The 19,099-nt window shown below is 45.0% G+C and overlaps 1 protein-coding gene across 2 annotated transcripts in view; it reads right to left on the bottom strand.

Annotated features, from left to right (window-relative positions):
* LOC125552249 overlaps positions 1-17,344 on the bottom strand; it is a 30,379-nt gene extending 13,035 nt beyond the window's left edge. Inside the window, exons 1-5 of one of the 2 annotated variants that reach the window (XM_048715748.1) lie at positions 15,916-17,344; positions 4,094-4,264; positions 3,893-3,964; positions 3,380-3,603; positions 3,237-3,294 (exon numbers count right to left, since the gene is read on the bottom strand). In XM_048715748.1, coding sequence (XP_048571705.1) covers positions 3,237-3,294; positions 3,380-3,603; positions 3,893-3,964; positions 4,094-4,264; positions 15,916-17,280 — 1,890 coding nt within the window. In that variant the 5' untranslated portion in view covers positions 17,281-17,344. Of the gene's footprint in view, positions 1-3,236; positions 3,295-3,379; positions 3,604-3,892; positions 4,265-15,915 lie in introns of both variants that reach the window. The other variant, XM_048715745.1, reaches the window with a different exon arrangement.
* Positions 17,345-19,099: the final 1,755 nt, after the last annotated feature.

The raw sequence follows: 19,099 nt of genomic DNA, 5'->3' as shown, positions 1-19,099 counted from the left end.
CAGTATTGTTGCCATGCATGATTTTGAGCTTGGATAATTGAATGTTAAAACTGCATTTTTACATGGAGAATTAGAAGAGGATATATGGAACAACCTGAAGGTTTTGTTATTCCTGGAAAAGAAAAGCTCGTCTGTAAGTTACATAAATCTCTGTATGGATTGAAGCAATCTCCTAGACAGTGGTACAAGAGATTTGACACCTTTATACTCTCTCAAGGTTTCAAAAGGTCTAATTATGATAGTTGTGTTTATTTGAAAACTGTTAGTGGTTCAGCTATTTATTTGCTCCTTTATGTTGATGATATGCTAATTGCTGCAAAGAGTATGTCAGATATTGATGAACTAAAGAAGCAATTGAGTAATAAATTTGAGATGAAGGATTTGGGTGCAGCAAAGAAAATACTTGGCATGGAAATATCCAGAGATAGACCGTCTGGAAAAGTGTATCTCAGTCAGAAGGGATATATTGATAAAGTTCTTCGTCGTTTTAATATGCACAATGCCAAGCCAGTAAGTACTCCATTAGCCGCACACTTCAAATTATCATCAGCTTATGTCCTAAGTCAGATGCAGATATTGAGTACATGTCTAGAGTTCCCTATTCGAGTGCAGTTGGTTCGCTTATGCAGGCCATGGTTTGTTCTCGTCCGGATTTATCATATGCATTGAGTGTTGTCAGTATATACATGGCTAATCCTCGACAAGAGCATTGAAAAGCAGTTCAGTGGATTTTTAGATACCTGCGAGGTACTTCTAATGCTTATTTACAGTTTGGGAAAACTGGAGATGGACTTGTTGGTTTTATTTATTCTGATTTTGCTGGTGATTTGGATAAGAGAAGATCACTCACAGGTTATGTTTTCACCATTGGTGGTTGTGCTGTGAGTTGGAGAGCAACTTCGCAGTCTATTGTGGCTTGTTCCACTACTGATGCCGAGTATATGGCAATTTCTAAGGCATGCAAAGAAGCTATCTGGTTGAGAGGTTTGTACACTGAGCTTTGTGGAGATTCATCTTGCCCTACCATATTTTCTGACAGTCAAAGTGCTATATATCTTATAAAGAATCCAATGTATCATGAGAGGACAAAGCACATTGATGTCAGATTTCACTATATTCGAGATGTTGTTGCTGAAGGCAATTTGAAGGTATGCAAGATAAGTACTCATGATAATCTTGCAGATATGATGACAAAGCCAGTTCCTACCAATAAGTTTGAGCTTTGCTCAGGCTTAGTTGGTACTTCTCACTAGTCCGATGGACTTTGACGCACAAGGTGTTTATGCTGATTTGGATGGAGTTATTTACTTTTTCGACTACTGGAGGGAATTTGGCTAAGGTGGAGATTGTTAAATTGTGATCCAAATTCTACCGAATTGAACTAGACGTAGTACATATGGTGTGGGCCTTTGCGTTGACGTCGACGCGTATGAGTACAACTCGTTTACTTGTCCTCCAAGGACTCTTATGTATTGCCCTCATATATACCCCATGTAGTCGCACCTAAGAAGGCATGTCGTCTCGTGCTTGTAATACTCCTCCTCATAGTAATTGCACCTTCGTGCGTCCGTGGTTTTCTCCCGCAAGGGTTTCCACGTAAAAATTTATGTGCTCTCGTGTCTCGTTTATTCACGTAACAGGCTGCCCCATTGTGGACTTGCCTATCACCTACCTTGGCATCACGTTGACGATCAGGCGCCCCTACGCAGCTCAGCTTCAGCCCGTGGTCAACAAAACCGCTAGCATGCTCCCTGGGTGGAAGGCACGGCTCATGAACAAGGCCAACCATCTCGCGTTCGTAAAGGTCGTGCTCAGCACAATCCCTCTCGTGCTAGTGCCTACGAAGAGGATCATCAAGGCACTTGAAAAAATCCAAAGAGGAATTCTCTAGGCTAGACGCGCAGAAGCCAATGGTGGCGACTGCCACATTAATTGGCGGCGCGTCTCACAATCGATCTCGCTTGGAGGACTCGGCGTCCACGACCTCGAGCGCACCGGCCTCGTGCTCCGCACGCGTTGGCTGTGGCTAAGCCGCACCGACAGCACCAAAGATTGGAGTGGTCTTAACCTGCAGTTTTCCGCCGACGAGCGCGCCTTCTTCTTTGCTTCCACCACCATGCAGATCGGCAACGGCCAGCAGGCCATGTTCTAAGAGGACAGCCGGATTCAAGGTCGTCCGGTCTGTGAGATCGCGCCACTGCTATACTCCTACATCCCCAAACGTCGCGGCAAGCTGCGGACGGCCTTCAGTCTAACCACTGGGCCTGGGCGCACGACATCAAGGGCACCATTGGCATCCAGGAAATCGGCAACCTGCAGCTATGGCACATGATCGAGCATATGACACTCTCCGTCGAGCCGGATTGCCTCCTCTGGAAGTGGAGCTCGAAGGGCACCTACACCGTGAAGTCTACCTACCTCGCCATGCTCCACGGCTCGACCACCTGCGACGCCTGGAAGCTTACATGGAAGTGTTGGGTACCGCCGCGTGTCCGGTTCTTCCACTGGCTCACCCATCTTGATCTATGTTGGACCACTGACCGCCTCGCCCGCCACGGCCTGCAGCACCCCGCGCGCTGCCCACTTGGCGACCAGGCGTCGGAGACCATCCAACATCTCCTCCTCGCCTGCCCCTTCTCTCGGCAAGTATGGTACGAGGCACTAAGCTGGTTGAGGATACCCTGCAACCCGCCTGACAGCGTGTCGTCGATCAACTCCTGGTAGCTCTCAGCGTGGCAACTCATGCCCAAGCCGATGCACAAAAGCTTCACCTCCTCGACCCTGCTCATACCATGGATGCTTTGGAAGCATCGTAGCGACTGTGTCTTCGACAGAGTCCACCCCTCAGTAGCTGCACTGATGACTAAGATCAAGGACAAGGGGGCCCTCTGGGCCAGAGACGGAGCGCTAGGGCTTAGAGCTCTCACCCCCCAGACCTGGGATGTTCACTTGATTTCGCACCTTCGCATTCTATATTTGCCTCCTATAGGAGGATTGTAACTCAAACCCTTTCCTTTTTCAATGAAATGAAACGCAAAGGTCTTTTGTGTTCTCTCGAAAAAAACAGTTCTTTCTAAAGTTATTTCGACTACTGGAAAGTGTCACAAATCTAGTTGTGCAATAACAATAAACACAATGGGGCCCTGGAAGTGCAAAGTACTTTTTGCAGATGTAGGTACACATATTAGTATGTAACCAAACGCAAGTATACAATAGTTGAATTAGACTCCATATACCTGTAGACACGGGAGTATTCTGCGCAGCTGTAGGAGGTGGATACACATTATTACATAGCTGAATATGAAGAAAAGAATTCAGATCATGATCATGTGAAGACAATGATAATAATTTTTTAAATCATCAGAAATGGACAACTTACGAATAACTAGATAGTGTTCCTTGGTATGTTTCATTTACACGACGAGATTTAGCCCAATGCTTCACAATGAAAGCTAATTGCCGTAACCTTTGATCTATTTGTGCATAGTCTCTCAGAAGTTTTGTGTTAACAACTGCTAAAAGATTGTTGACACATATATCACAGGAAAGGCCTGTATCCGGATCCATAAGCTTCACTATTGGGACCCTTGCTCGAGTTAATGCCTGCAAAATTTGATTGAAGTAAATCAGAAGTTTGGCAAAAAATCAAATTATATACCCATACTGAAGAGGTCCTCGAAAATGAAAATTGACTGGATATAATGAATACAAATATATGACCAATAGCTAACATACAGAGACCATCCGTGAGATTGTTGTATGCATAGTTCATAATGGAATCAAATTACATGCTTAATGATACTGCAAGTTGATCAGAACATTATCCATATTTTCATCAACTCAAAATATCTCTGATCCATCATAATACAACATGAGGATATGCTTATCTCGCCTGAATATTCTGGAGATTGCCAGCTTGAAGGATGTCCGCCAGTTTCAGTATAATATCAACCTTGCTCATTTCCTTGTCATCAATAGAGAGGCAAAGATCAATATCACTATTTGAGAAACCAAACGAATTAGCACACGATCCATAGAGGTAAAGTTTTGAATTTGGCCATTCCTTGTTTATTAGTCTGCTCAGAGTTATTACCAACTGATTCTGCTTCGCAATTTCCTCTTCTGAGGGCACCAATGAGTCAAAGATTGACAAGAAATTAGGTGTAAATTGATCTATGTCATACCGACATGCCCTGACTCTCCTCTGAAATCTTACTCGTTGACTTGATACATGATGTCCTCTAGAAGAGTCTGATCTGAAGTCCTGCAAGATATAAAAGCATAACTCAAGGGTTTATCACAAACTTTGTAGAAAATCAATTCTGAATCCTTTGGCAACTGGCAAGTTCTTGACAACATAACTGGGAAAACGGCTACAAATAACAATTTGCTCATAATTGAAGTAAAAATAACAGAAGGACGATTGCTTGTCTGCTCTTCTGCACATTGTTCGCGCCCACGTACTAACTTCAAATAATAGGTTACAAAAAGTGGCTTTTGTGTTGTGCAAACTGACGTAAGTAGCTAGGCGCTCCTTTGTTTGTGTTGTAAGCATCGTTTTAGATCTTCGATCCTAGCACTGTGCCAAAATCTTGTAACAATTTGCCTCCTGGCATTAGTGTGATACTGGTATATTGTGTATCTTTCACCCACACATATGCAAATCAGATACATCTGAACAGTGTACATGTGCCATTCATTAGGGTTTGAGCATCACAGTATGAGTATGAACTTGATCTCAGCTCTACCAAAGCTCAAAAAGATAGACTAGAGCTCCACTTAATTGAACTCGTTAATAGGTCTATCTCTATGTACATTAACTAGTCTATTTGATGAGGACATCCCTACCACTGTTACACACATAGCCCCTACTGCTACACAAGGTAGACCAATTACTAGTGCCCGCGCATGATAATTAAATTATTAGGTACTTTTGTTTCTTGGAACTACTTCTAATGTTCATGAGAATATGATGCTGCCTAAATTAGATACTTTTGTTTTGCTTAAGAATGAAGGGCCTAGCATGGACAAGAAGGATGAACATTGGAGTATGATCAAGCATGGAGATGAAGGCGTGAGCAGGGAACAAGAATGGAGCTTCTAGTGGTGGTTACAAGACTTTGAAGCTTCCATGATGATATATAAGGACTTGGACGAAATAAACAAGATGTCACTTCGTCCAAGTCATCATATGTCACCATGGAAGCATGTAATTTAAAATACCATAATGTAGGCTGTTTTTAGAGTCTGTATGGGTAGGGGAAACGACTTAGGATGGAGTTTAGTCCCACCTTCCCAAGGGAGGATGAAATTCCCCCTCTGTCCCCCTATAAATACAGCCCTTAAGGCATCGTTTAGACTGGGGTTTTGTTTAGTTAAAAGTTAGCCATAGTTACAGCGTTGCGTACTTCTCTCATGTCCAACGACCAGACCAAAACCGCTTACGGAACGCCAACTTTCATCAATAAAATTTCATCTTTATTTGCAATGTCCATATTGCACATCTTAGTTCTTGCTTGTTCTTTGATTGCTTGCAAGGATTAAAGCCAGGCTGATCGTGCTCCGATGTGGTCAATAACCTCTTGAAGTTGGTTTAGCGATTGCTAAGGAGCAACGTCGTCGCACGTTGTAGTTGGATCGTCAAAGTCGGCTCCACCAAAATCAATAGCTACCATCTCATCGAAAGATTAGAACACCCTTGCGCCTATTAGGTGGTATCACTATTAAATACATGGGCTTGGTTCAACTGAGCTTTGGAACCGATAGTGGTATACTCGTATTTGTTCATCCATGATCCTATATGATACACAGTTAAGTTCGATCACGCTCAATCTCAGTCCCAACTCGTGAAGTTTTAACCATGCGCCCTCATAGTTTGTCAACCAAGCTTCCTTTGTATCATAAAACTTGATATTTGGTTTTCTTAAACAATACAGGCATATATAAAAGCAGATGAATAAACAAATCGAATAGAAATTATTATTTATTAGTTAACTATCTTCCCCATTATAACCTGGTAGTTAGTTTTCTTAGATAACATTCAGTTATTAAGGAAAGATTAATCTTGTTAATCCTATTGAAAAAAACGGAGAGACAAACAATTGTAGTCAATTAATCTACTCCCTCCATCACATAATATAACGGTGTTTTTCAATAGGGGAAGCATATTTGGGTAGACAAGACTTGGCGTACAAGGAAGGAAATAGACTAATATGGACTCCTAGACCAATACTATACTCCTTAACACCTCCCACATGTCTTGTCTACCCAAATATGCTTCGCCTATGAAGCACGTAACACACCGTACAATGACCTAAACCCAAACCCATGTTCAGTTTGATATACTCACGCGCTTCCCCTAGCCCAGCCCCCACCAGCCCCGCCAACGGCGAATCCCCGCCGGTAGCCCTCCTCCTCAGCCCCTCCCCCACACCACCCATGGCGTCCCCTCGCGGCAGCTCCGACGACCTCGACCTCCCCCGGTTCTGACCAGGCTCGGGAGCGCTAGCTGGAGGTATCGACCCGCGCAAAGTCTTATCCCTATCCCTTCTACGGCCTGATGAATAATATCATGTGCCGATTACGACAGTATCGCGGCGTGAGTTATTTGGACCATAGCTGGTATCACGAGAACAATGCCTGACCCATTTTGTCTGTCGCTGGAAGCTTCCAGGAACCCCCCTACAGCTATCTCCCCACTGTGTGAATTATGAGCCCGGCCCCGGCGACGCGCGCCCCTGCGGCCACTCACCTCGTCTCCCGCAGCGAAGTCCACGCCAACGGCGGCATGGAAATCGACGCCAACGGATTTCGGACCCCCTGCCGCAGGAACCGCTGTCGTGGAGCGCCTTGCTCGCCGCGGGCTGCAACACCCTGCACGATACCCCCTCTGCGACCAGGCACCTGAAACCATGCACCATCTCATCATCGCCCGACAGGCCTGGCACGAGGCACTATGCTGGCTGCGGATCCCGTGTGCCCCAATCGGCACAACAATCCGCCCCAACGCCCATGCGCAAGGGCCTAGGTATCATGACCCTCCTCGTCCCCTGGATGATATGGAAGCACCGCAACGACTGCGTCTTCAACAGAGCGCGCCCATCAGTGAACGCCCTGCTAACGAAGATCAAGGAAGAGGCCTCCCTTTGGGCAAGCGCGGGCGCGCTAGGGCTCAGAGCCATTACCCCCCAGACATGGGATGTCCATTAATTCGAAAACTGTATCCGCCTCCTAGGAGGAATGTAACTACAACTCTCTCTTTACAATGAAATGAAACGCACGCTCTCATGCATTCAAAAAAAAGACCATGTTCCTGGCTTCCCTAACCCGACTTGATTTGAATATAATATCAATCTATGGAAGGACCTAAGTTTATTTTTGTGGATACAAGCCGATTTAGTGTAGTAATCAAGAAACGGTTTTAGAATGTGAAGAACAGCTTTCGAGTGTGAAGTGCACAAAACTTCACATTTACATAAGCCTTTCTGTATGGTACGCGTGCAATAGTTTCTTCACTACATGTCATTCCTTCGTTTATTTAAAAATGTAGTCAGCTAGGTGTATCAATAACCATGGTATTCACCATGAAGGCCCTTCAATCTCCACAGCTGAATGATGAAATTACAACCCAAAAAGAGTTGGACAGTGGTATTAACTTGTGACCTAACTTGTGATCTATGACAAGATGGTCCATAGTGGGTTTATATCTATTATTAAAGCTCAACCTGTACGTCGTTTCGTCCCCTCATCCCACCCCCATCACACAACATCCTGCTCCCACCGATTTTTTTTAAACCAATACTCCTCCCCACCCATTTCCTGTTTCTTTTTCTTTTACTCGATCCCAGTTTTATCTTTTTCATCACGTCGTGCCCTAAGCACCCTGCCTCTCTCACTCAAACTAATCTAACCCCCGAACTCCACTCATTCCCCATCTCTCTGCCATGGCGGCTTGTGCAGGTTAAGTTGTTCTGTTCTTCGGCTTGAGAAATGCCATAGCGTAACCAAAGTCTTTCACCTTTTGTGGCAGACTACAAAGGGTTAATTCGGCAAGTAGAATGCAGAACGTGGCATATGATCAAGTGCCTAACTTACAATGTTCGTACGCATCGCAGTTTAGACTGTTCATAACTCGAACTAGAACTGATGTTCGCACTTTGATTGTTCTGGTGGTGAATTGTGGCTGGCATCCTACTGTTCTAAAGGATATCCTACGGTGCCGGGGCAGCGGCAATACCGGCTGGACCATGCAGCCAATGGTATTATTTCATATTTCAATGGTATCGAATCAAATACATGGCTCGACTTCCCGACATTCCAATGGTATCGTTTCATATTTCGAATCAGTTCTTATTTGTGATCTGTTACTTCTAATTAGTACCATCTGTTTTTGGATTACAACAACCGATCTACTCCCTCTGTCCCATAATATAAGAACGTTTTTGGCACTACACTAGTGTCAAAAACGTTCTTATATTATGGGACGGAGGGAGTATGTCATAGCCCTTGTGATATTTTCTCAGGAAAATGGACGTACTGTTTTCAAGTCAAGTTACATGATTCAGTTTAATCATCTTTGAATATTTGATGATTTTCTGAACCTCTTTGAAGTTAGCATGGCTTCTGTGTTCACACCTTCTGAACTGTTGTATTGTTTGCATATAGCCAAACACTGACAAGCATTTGTATTTGTACCAGATAATTTGCACTGAATTTGTTCCACCCTAATGACAAACGGAGTTACATGTGCCCAAAAGAAAGCATACAATGTTGAATATTTACTTGTGTGGTTTGGAGCATGAGAAGATAAAACCAAACATACTTGTTATGTCGTTGTGTCCTTATTTTCTTGACTCCATAATATGAGTTACTGGATTATGATGTCCACATATACTCTGCATCTTAATGATCTAACCACCCATTACTTATTGTAGACCAGGTAAGAAATTACTTATAAGTCGTGGGCTTGGTCTGTTTCATGAATTCAACTTTACAAATTTCTGGAGATTATTTCAGTCCCTGTTTATCAAAAAGTCCTACACTTTGTTATTTGAAATCTATCATAAGGTGATGATAATCATTTTGATTGAAGACATTTATGCATTTCATAATTTTGATTCAAACATCTACTGAGCATGTAAACATTTTGAGTTTTCTGATTCTATAGTAAGAGATAGTCGACGAGACCGATGAATATGCTGACGTTCATAAAAAATATGCCCCACCTTTGTAGTAACTACATGCTACGAGATGCATTCTTCAACTTCAGGTGTGTATATTATATTTATGTAACAATTTTGAGTTTTCTGAGTCTATAGGAAGAGATAGTGGATGAGACGATGAATATGTTGATGTTCATAAAAAGTATGCCTCATCTTTATAGTAACTACTTGCTACGAGCTGCATTCTTCAACTTGAGCTGAGTATATTATATGCACAAAAATGGACCATGTTCCTTGGAGAATCCAGGTAGCTGTTGCTGCTACGTCATCAGTAATAGCAAGGCCATTGCCACCTACGAATATATATGAAACAAAATGGTGGTACAGTCCTTAGTTTGCTGCATTCCTCCTGTGAAATTCTTTTCTATACACCAAAGTTTGTGTAACTTTTGAAGACATATTTTTCATGTGTACTTTCCCTAAACATAAAAGGCTAGCATGTGTATTTGTAAGGGACACAAAATCTGATACCTTAAGTCATGTGATCAAAGTACCTTATGCCCAAATCATTATACATTTGAAAACTATCTGCTGTTTCAAAATTGATAACGGTGTCAATCTTGGATAGGGGAGGCCGGGGTAGTGGTTGAAGGAGGTAGAGGAAAAGCGATTTAACAGTGAAAACAAGTCAGACAATGATGCCTTGTGCGCATGAGAACGATGTATGTTTGAAATCATTGCTACGGAATCAATTGGAATTTATGCCCCCGTTGCAATCCATGGGCAGTTAACTAGTACTAGGTACTAAACATCCAATTGCATCCAATTTAAACAGCAGGTATACCAAGATGGCGCATCAATTGAATGAAGGTGTAAGGGCCAGTTCTTTTGCTGACTTCGAGAATAAGATGCCCCCTACACAGCTTATTCTAGAAGCCCAACTAAATTTATTTATTTAGAAATCTAGTAGTTAAGACTTGATTAGTAGGCTTTTAAAAAGAAATTTTTGGTTGGGTAGGGGGCTGCTTATTCTTCTGGAAACCCAAAAAAAACAGCAAAAGAACTGACCCTAAAATGCATTCACCATGCTTCATCCTGCTTGTGCCTCTCCATCTTTTTGCCCTCCTTTTACATCCGTGTGCAAAATAACAACAAGCACTTGCAGAATTTCAAAGCATGCCTACTTTTATATAAGATGAGGAACACTAGATGAGAAGAAAGAAAAACACATGCCAGATCTGTTTGGCTACTTCTAGATGCTTCCACTCTAGTGTAGTATTTCTTTTGTTTTCTTTACCCTACCCGCTGTTTCTAGAGTTCTCTAGTTATAAGTAGTTGTGAGTAGAGAGATGAATCCTAAATAATGTTTTCTAGAGTGTTCCAGCTATAAGTAGAAGTATGTGAAGGCTTCCCAAAGCCCTATAAATAGAGGTCTTCACCTCTACTTTGTAAACCAGACGATGTACCCACTACCTATAATAGAACTTGTTGTTCTTATCTAAGATCTTGGAGTAGATCTTGGATTCTAGGAGTTCTGGATTGAACTCTTGCTGCCATATCGGCCTACATTCGCCTCTAGAGCGATATCTAGCGCAGCACGTTGAAGTTGTTCCTTCAACACTTGTGCTGTACACATTGTAGCAGCAAAGTGGAGTTGCTCCTCCACAACCTTTGTGCTGCTTCAGGTGGTATCAGAGCCTCGTTGACCCATACTAGTTCTTGCTGTCCTCTTCGAGAGCAAGCTGCAGCAAGCAATGGAGCAATTGGAGAAAAGGATGGATGCTGCAGAACAACAAATCAAAGAGCTGCGTGAAGATCTTAATCGGAGATTTGATCAGCTAGTTGAGATGATAAGAAAGGGCGTTCCTCCTGCTACCAATAAAGGAGATTCATCTAAAGAAGAAGAAGATGTTCATCAAAGGAGAGGTAATCTTGGAGCAAGACCGCCACAACAACGTGCTGTTCAACGTGCTTCAAGAAGGCCAATTTATGTTGAAACTTCTGAAGGTGAAGAATATGATGAAGCCCTTGAAGAAGTTGATCTCTATGCATATCGGAGAGTACCCAACCCTACATATGCAAGGGATGCATACAAGGTGAAAGCTGAGATCCCAACTTTTAATGGAAATGTTGATATTGAAGGGTGCCTAGATTGGTTATATGAAGTGGAGACTTTCTTTGAGGTCATCGAGGTTCCGGAAGATCGTAGAGTTCCTTTGGTCCCATACAAGCTGAAAGGAGGAGCCAGTGCATGGTGGCATCGCGTTCAAGAAGAGCGCAGGCTGAGAGGAGAACCTCGTGTGAGAACTTGGCGGCAAATGAAAAGTCTCTTGAAAGGGAGATTTTTGCCTGCTGATTATGAGCAGATCCTATTTATCCAATTTCAAAATTGTGCTCAAGGAAATAGGACTGTTTCAAATTACACGGAGGAGTTTCTAAGGCTACAAGTGAGGTGCAACCTTGCTGAAACTGAAGATCAACAAGTTGCAAGGTACATCAATGGTCTCAATGATGCTATTCAAGATCGATTGATGATGCAACAAATCTGGCCCGTTGATCAAGCACAAGCTCTAAAGGCCGAGAGGTTTGTGAGGACAAGAAAGGCAACTAAAGCTCCATATCCTCCATATCCTCATACTGAAGGCTCGTCTAGGAGTCAGCCTAATAGAGTGGAAGAAAAGACGGCTCCACCAAAGGCAAAACGACCCATCCAGAAGCAAACTAGAGGCAAGGGCAAGTCCAATGAAGGCCCAAAATGCTATAAATGTGGTGAAGAGGGACACATATCCAGCGGCTGCCCACTAAGGAAATTTGTGTTATAACACAACTATCCATGATGGTGAAGGCGATGAGGAGGAATACGAATCTGAAGATGTAGAGGGACAAGAGGTTTGTCAAGAAGAAGGTGAAGAGGTGGTGTGTGTGATTCAGCGTCTCCTATGTTCCACACCACAACCTGACGACACACAAAGGAAGAAAATATTTGAGAGCAAATGCACAGTGAATGGCAAGGTATGCAAGTTAGTGATTGATAGTTGCAGCTGCGAGAATCTTATCTCCCAGAAGTTGGTGAGCCATTTAAAGCTTGATACTCATGATCATCCAAACCCCTACACTATTGGGTGGATCAAGAAAGGAGTGAATATGAGGATCACCAAACAATGCAACCTGCCACTTTCTTTGGGCAAGCATTATCGCTCAAATGTGTTGTGTGACGTAGTTGATATGGACGCTAGCCATGTTCTTCTTGGGAGACCTTGGCAATTTGATGTGGATACTACACACAAGGGCAAGGAACTCTTACTCTTTCATTTGGAACAAGAGAAAGATCATTATCTTACCAAACAAAACCGAAGGTAATACCTCTAAGGAGGAGGGGAAACCTATGTTAACTATCTCCCATACCTCTCATGAGTTCATGGAAGACTTGAAGGAGGCAGATTTGTGTGCTGCACTTGTTGTAAAGGGAGAAGAGCACCTGACTGTTGAAATTCCAGCAAAGGTATGTGGTTTATTGGCAGAATTTCAGAACATACTTGGAGAGCCACAAGGCTTGCCACCCATGAGAGGAATTCAACATAGAATTGAATTAATTCCGGGAGCAAGTCTTCCTAATCTTCCACACTATCGAATGAGCCCAAAAGAGCATGATATATTGAAGGAGAAAGTGGAGGAATTGCTGCAAAAGGGGCACATTCGAGAAAGCATTAGCCCATGTGTTGTACCAGCCCTGCTCGCGCCAAAGAAAGATGGATCTTGGCGCATGTGTACAGACAGTAGAGCCATTAACAAGATCACCATAAGGTATAGATTCCCGATTCCCCGTCTGGATGATATGTTGGATCAACTTAGTGGAGCAAGAGTGTTCACAAAGCTAGATTTAAGAAGCGGATATCATCAAATCCGTATCAGACCCGGGGATGAATGGAAAACCGCCTTCAAGACAAAGGAAGGGTTGTTTGAATGGCTAGTCATGCCATTTGGACTCTCAAATGCACCAAGTACCTTTATGTGCTTAATGAATCAAGTCCTTCGACCCTTCTTGTCCCACTTTGTTATGGTCTATTTCGATGACATCTTGATCTATAGCAAGGATCAGGACGAACACTTTGATCACATTCGGAAGGTGCTAGAAGTACCAAGGGAAAATGAGCTCTGCGTCAACTTGAAGAAATGTGTTTTCCTGCAAACACAACTCCTTTTCCTAGGATTCGTCATAACATGTGATGGTATTCGTGTTGATGATTCTAAGGTTGAAGCAATCCGAGAATGGCCAACTCCGAAGACCATTTCTGAGGTAAGAAGTTTCCATGGCCTTGCAACTTTCTATAGGCGATTTGTGAAGAATTTCGGCACTATCATGGCACCTATTACCGAGTGTTTGAAGAAAGGAAAGTTCCAATGGACAGAAGCAGCTGAAACTAGTTTCAATAAGATTAAACAAAAGCTATCACAAGCTCCTGTCTTGGTGCTACCTGATTTCAACAAGACTTTTCAGTTGGAGTGTGATGCAAGTGGAGTAGGCATTGGAGCTGTCCTATCTCAAGAAAGGAAGCCCATTGCTTTCTTTAGTGAGAAGTGAAGCTAGACGGAAATGGAGTACCTATCAGCAAGAATTATATGTCGTTTTCAGAGCGTTGAGAACTTGGGAAGTCTATTTGCTGCCTAAAGAGTTCATTGTTTATAGCGACCATCAATCCTTGAAGCATTTTAGAAATCAAAAGCATGTTGACCGCATGCTAGCAAGATGGGCAGCATACCTGGAGAGGTTTAACTATCTCATCGTGCATAAATCTAGAATAACTAACAGAGTGGCTGATGCTTTGAGTCATCGTGCATGCCTCTTGACTTCTTTTGAAGCTGAACTTCCGGGCATGGATCAAATAAAGGAGTTGTATGAGGGTGATGAAGACTTTGGCCATGTTTGGGTAAAGCACACAAGGGGCCAACCATTAGGTGATGACTATTTGGTGCAGGATGGCTATCTCTTCCAAAATGATCGTTTGTGCATCCCAAGGAGTTCTCTGCGTGACAAACTAATTAGAGAACTCCATTCAAGTGATCTTAGTGGCCATGTTGGACGGGACAAGACTATCGCTAACCTAGAAGCTCGCTACTTTTGGCCACAACTAAAGAGAGATGCTGGAAAGTTTGTTCAACAGTGCCCAATATGTCAAGCCTGCAAAGGCCAAGTCCAGAACACAGGGTTATACATGCCTTTGCCTGTTCCTGTTGCTCCATGGGAGGACATCTCTATGGACTTCGTCTTGGGCTTGCCAAGAACAAGACGAGGAAGTGATGTTGTATTTGTGGTCGTGGATAGATTCTCTAAGATAGCTCATTTCATCCCATGCCGCAAGACAACAGATGCTCATCATGTGGCAAACTTATTCTTTCGAGAAGTGATCAGACTTCATGGAGTTCCAAGGTCCATCATCTCAGACCGTGATAGCAAGTTTCTTGCTGCATTTTGGCTCACTTTGTGGAAGCAATTCAACACTGAATTGAAATTTTCTAGCACTACTCATCCACAAACAGATGGACAAACGGAAGTGGTGAACAAGTTTTTGGGTAATCTGATCTGTTGCATTTGTGGAGAAAGAAAGGGGCAATGGGATTTGGCTTTATCTCTTGCAAAGTTCTCCTACAATAACTCCAAGCATAGATCCACAGGAAGGAGCCCTTTTTCCATTGTTTACACTAAAGTTCCAACACATGTGGTGGACCTGGTGAAGCTACCATCAAGGGGAAACTCAAAATCAGCATTGTCCTTTGCTGATAATTACACCGAGTTATCTGATAAATGATAATGCTTATGTGATAGATCTTCCAAGTGACATGGGTATCTCCAACACTTTCAATGTTGCGGACTTGACTCTCTACCATCCAGAAGAAGCACTCTATGAAGATAACTCGAGGGCGAGTTCCAAACAACCAGGGGAGAATGATTAGGAACACTAGATGAGAAAAAAGAAAAACACATGCCAAATCTGTTTGGCTACTTCTAGATGCTTCCACTCTAGTATAGTATTTTTGTTTTCTTTACCCTACCCGCTGTTTCTAGAGTTCTCTAGTTATAGTAGTTGTGAGTAGAGAGATGAATCCTAAATAATGTTTTCTAGAGTGTTCCAGCTATAAGTAGAAGTATGTGAAGGCTTCCCAAAGCCCTATAAATAGAGGTCCTCACCTCTACTTTGTAAACGAGACGATGTACCCACTACCTATAATAGAACTTTATCTAAGATCTTGGAGTAGATCTTGTGCTCTAGGAGTTCTAGATTGAACTCTTGCTGCCATATCGGCCTACATTCGCCTCTAGAGCGATATCTAGCGCAGCACGTTGAAGTTGTTCCTTCAGCACTTGTGTTGTACACATTGTAGCAGCAAAGTGGAGTTGCTCCTCCACAACCTTTGTGCTGCTTCAATATAGAGCAATGACCAGTACTTGATCGGTAATCTCACCTTTTAGAGTTTGTTGTTTACAGTTCGTTGGTTATGGGATAGGCCCCTCTAAACCGGAAGCGAGGGAGTACTTGCTCTAATTAACAGCTACATCTGTTGGCTATGGGAGAATCGACTTAATCAGGCATTAAATGCAACACAATGAAATAGCTGCACTTAGTATTAACAAAAGCTACTCCCTCCGTTCCAAAATTATTGCTGTGGTTTTAGTTCAATTTGAACTAATACACCACGACAATAATTTTGGAAGGGAGGGAGTACACCTTACGCTGCCTGGAAATATTCAATTTACCTTACTCCTTGAGCCACTGTTCCGCATCACCATGCCCTTGGCCTCATCATTTCCCTCAATCACCATGGTATCCATGAACTGCTCAATTATAGCATCTTCCTCCTTGCTGTCAGCATCCTCTTCCTCTTTCTTTGCAGCAAATCTAACCTCACTGTTCTGGCACGATACCTTGAAATTCCTTGCATCCACTACAACCCGCCCGTGCACTCCATGTTCAAAACCTACTTCCCCAACTCCAACCTCCAAGCCAGTTGCTTCTGCCAGAAATTTCTTACCTCTATCCCCCCTGACATCCATGTCAACTGAACTGCTAGAAGGTGCTGTCACCTGGTGTTTTTCCTTCATTGGCATCTTACCTAACATCTCAAGCACCCCAGCAGAAAGATTCCGCGAGGCATGGCCCTGCCACCTCTGATCACCTTGTGAAATGTCTGCCAAGCAGGTCTCTTGCTGCCGCTGACCTTTGTGTGGTATTCTGGCACCTGTGGATGGATGGATATGATGTTCTCCAATGAGTGTCCTGCCACCTGCAAATTGAAGTATATGCTGATCCCCATGCGGTATCCTTCCAGTAATTCCATGGGCATTTGCACTTGCATTTGCATCAGGTGGCGTCCTTGATAATATGTGATCATGTTGTTGCTGCTGCTGCTCCCTGTACATCATTACAGCAGCTGGACCACGGCTACCTATGATCAATGATGTGCTGCGCTCTTCATGGGGCAGTCTGCCGAGTACTCCCTGGCCACCTGTGAAAGTTGGCATCTCCTGATTTTCACTATTATGTGTTCTACCGAAGCCCTTTGGGTGGTGATAGTTTGGCTCACTTTGCCGCTCCCTGTTCTGCTGCATTGCACCAAAAACATCATGCACCTCACGACCGGTAGCGGAATGCCACGCCGTGGCAAACTTAGGAGGCGACGGTTTGCCAAATCCAGGAGGCGGCGCCCCTGACCTTGGCTTCTCCGGCCTGTTCCTCGAGACAACATCCACGGATCGGAATCCGCCTCCTACCCGTTCCGCGTAAGGATCCAATGGCTGCGCGATGCGAGGATCGGAGGACCGGAGCTGCGGTTGAGGGGAGGAGGAGGAGGGCCACGCAAAGCCCCCCACGTGCACATACGGTGGAGAGGAAAACATGGGGCCGACGGCGGCGACGGCGGGGTCGACGAAGAAGTTGTTCGGCTCGGCGAGGGGCTGCACGGGGTTTTGCTGCTGTTGCGGGCGTGGAGAAGGGTTTTGGAGGAGACGGAGGAGGAGGCCACCGTCGAGGGATGCCGACGCCGAGGGCTCAAGCTTAGCGTCGGACGGGGAGGTTGACGGACGGGGCGCGCGGCCGCCACCGCCCGAAGAGGCGTCGGCCATTGGGAAAGGTGGGGAGGGGTTGGTGCGCCCCGGTGTCTTTCCTGGGTTGTTGTTAGGGCATCTTCAAGTTGGTAGGGGTCATAGTGCGGAGTAACTTATGTGTTGTGTGATGCACCATTTCATTTATTAGGTTATAAATTTATTTATTTTTAATATTAGAAGAACACTCGTGCATTGCAACGAGGTCACATTAACTTTAAAAATTTAATATCAATTATGTTAATATTACATTTAATATTATCATACATATTAAGTGACATTGATGATCTTTTTTACCATCAAATTCTCACACACACACCCTCTCCCTCCCTCTTCCTCACTCTCTCTCCCTTTCCCCCTTACTCGGAAGGTGGGACGAAAATAAATCTGAAACGGAGACTACCAACTGAGACATTAGGAGTAGAGATTATTTAGTTGATAAGAATAAATAGAAAACGGTGTTAAAAAGAAGAAACATATTAGAATACATTGAAGAATCAAAATGACGATGTAAAAGGGATTCGCCCTGCCTCCCGGGCCTTGCCACCAAACCGCTCAGCGGTCCAGTCCCCGCACGGTCGTCTTCTCCTGTTCCCCGAGCCGCGTCGCTACAGAGCCGGTCTTCCGCCCGCCCACCTCGCTGGCATCGAAGGGGAATGGATAAGGATGACGCCCTTCCTTCCATGCCCCCATGGCCTCACTCCTCCTCAACGCCCCCTCCCAAATCCACTTCTCCTCCTCGCTCGCTCGATCCCGTCGATCTGGACGAAGTCAGACGCCACGGCCACCATGACCGACCCCGTCCACATGGCCATTGCCCTCCCTGCGGGCTAGGAGCTTGTCGAGGAGCTCCGAACGCCTTCGCTACTTCGTCTGCGCCAACGAGATCAAGTCCAGCACCCCTGCATCGACGTCGCTGCCGTCTTCCTGAACCTTGGGCCACCATGACATTGTCGTTCGATCTGCGCCGCCCCGAGCTCCCATGTCTTTCCCTAGGGCGCCATTGACACCGCCATGATCTCCTCTTGCCTTTCCCCAGTTTCCCCTCTCGTTTGCTCTCGTTGGGTATTTCACCGTGGCCGAGAAACGCCGTCCGCCATGGCCATTGCAGGGGTAGCCACCGAGCTCCTCGGATTGACCCCGTGGCACATGCCCGCTCCTATGCACGCTCATGCCCGAGCCTGTCGCTCGTCTTCCGTGCCCGCGGGGCCACTCCCTCTCCACGCCCACGCCCATGCTACACCACGTTGGTCGCGCCCGCCGCTGCCGTCGTGCTCACCGCAGCCACCGCACCATTGTGCCGCACGCGACACACACCCTAGCCGCGCGCCACACTCTTATTGGCTGCGCTCGCCCCGTCTGCTGCCACCTATCCCTTCGCTCGCCCCGCTGTCGCGCCCCTGCCTCGCGCCGCCTCCAGTCGTGGACATCTTCTGCCGGCCGCCCCCTCAGCCACGCCGACCGCATCTCTGCCCTCCACCGTTGGCCGCTCGCCTCGCCTGCTGCGTGTTGCTTCCTGCTACTATGCGCTGCTCTTCCGCCGGTACGCTGCTGCGCCATGCCCTTGACACCGTCGTGGACAAATGTGGCGGAGGGATTGTTAATGGAGTACGAGAAGGAGGTGGCGGAGAAGGTGTGGAGAGGCAGGAGGTCTGGGGCGGTGTCACCTGGCTGTGGTGGAGGTGTTTATGCGAGAAGAAGCCAGAGTGGAAGGAGAGGTCACAATTGAAAAGAATCACACAAAAAAATCATAACCCGGAGGTCTCAGTTCAAGAAAATGCTAATATCGATGGAGGGGTGATTTCCTTCAATAGGTGGAAAACATACGAAATATTGGTTG

This window comes from Triticum urartu, chromosome 1 (assembly GCF_003073215.2).
Source record: "Triticum urartu cultivar G1812 chromosome 1, Tu2.1, whole genome shotgun sequence".
NCBI classification, from domain to species: domain Eukaryota; kingdom Viridiplantae; phylum Streptophyta; class Magnoliopsida; order Poales; family Poaceae; genus Triticum; species Triticum urartu.
The sequence above is the reverse complement of the archived record's forward strand: the minus strand, read 5'-3'. Positions and strand labels throughout refer to the sequence as shown.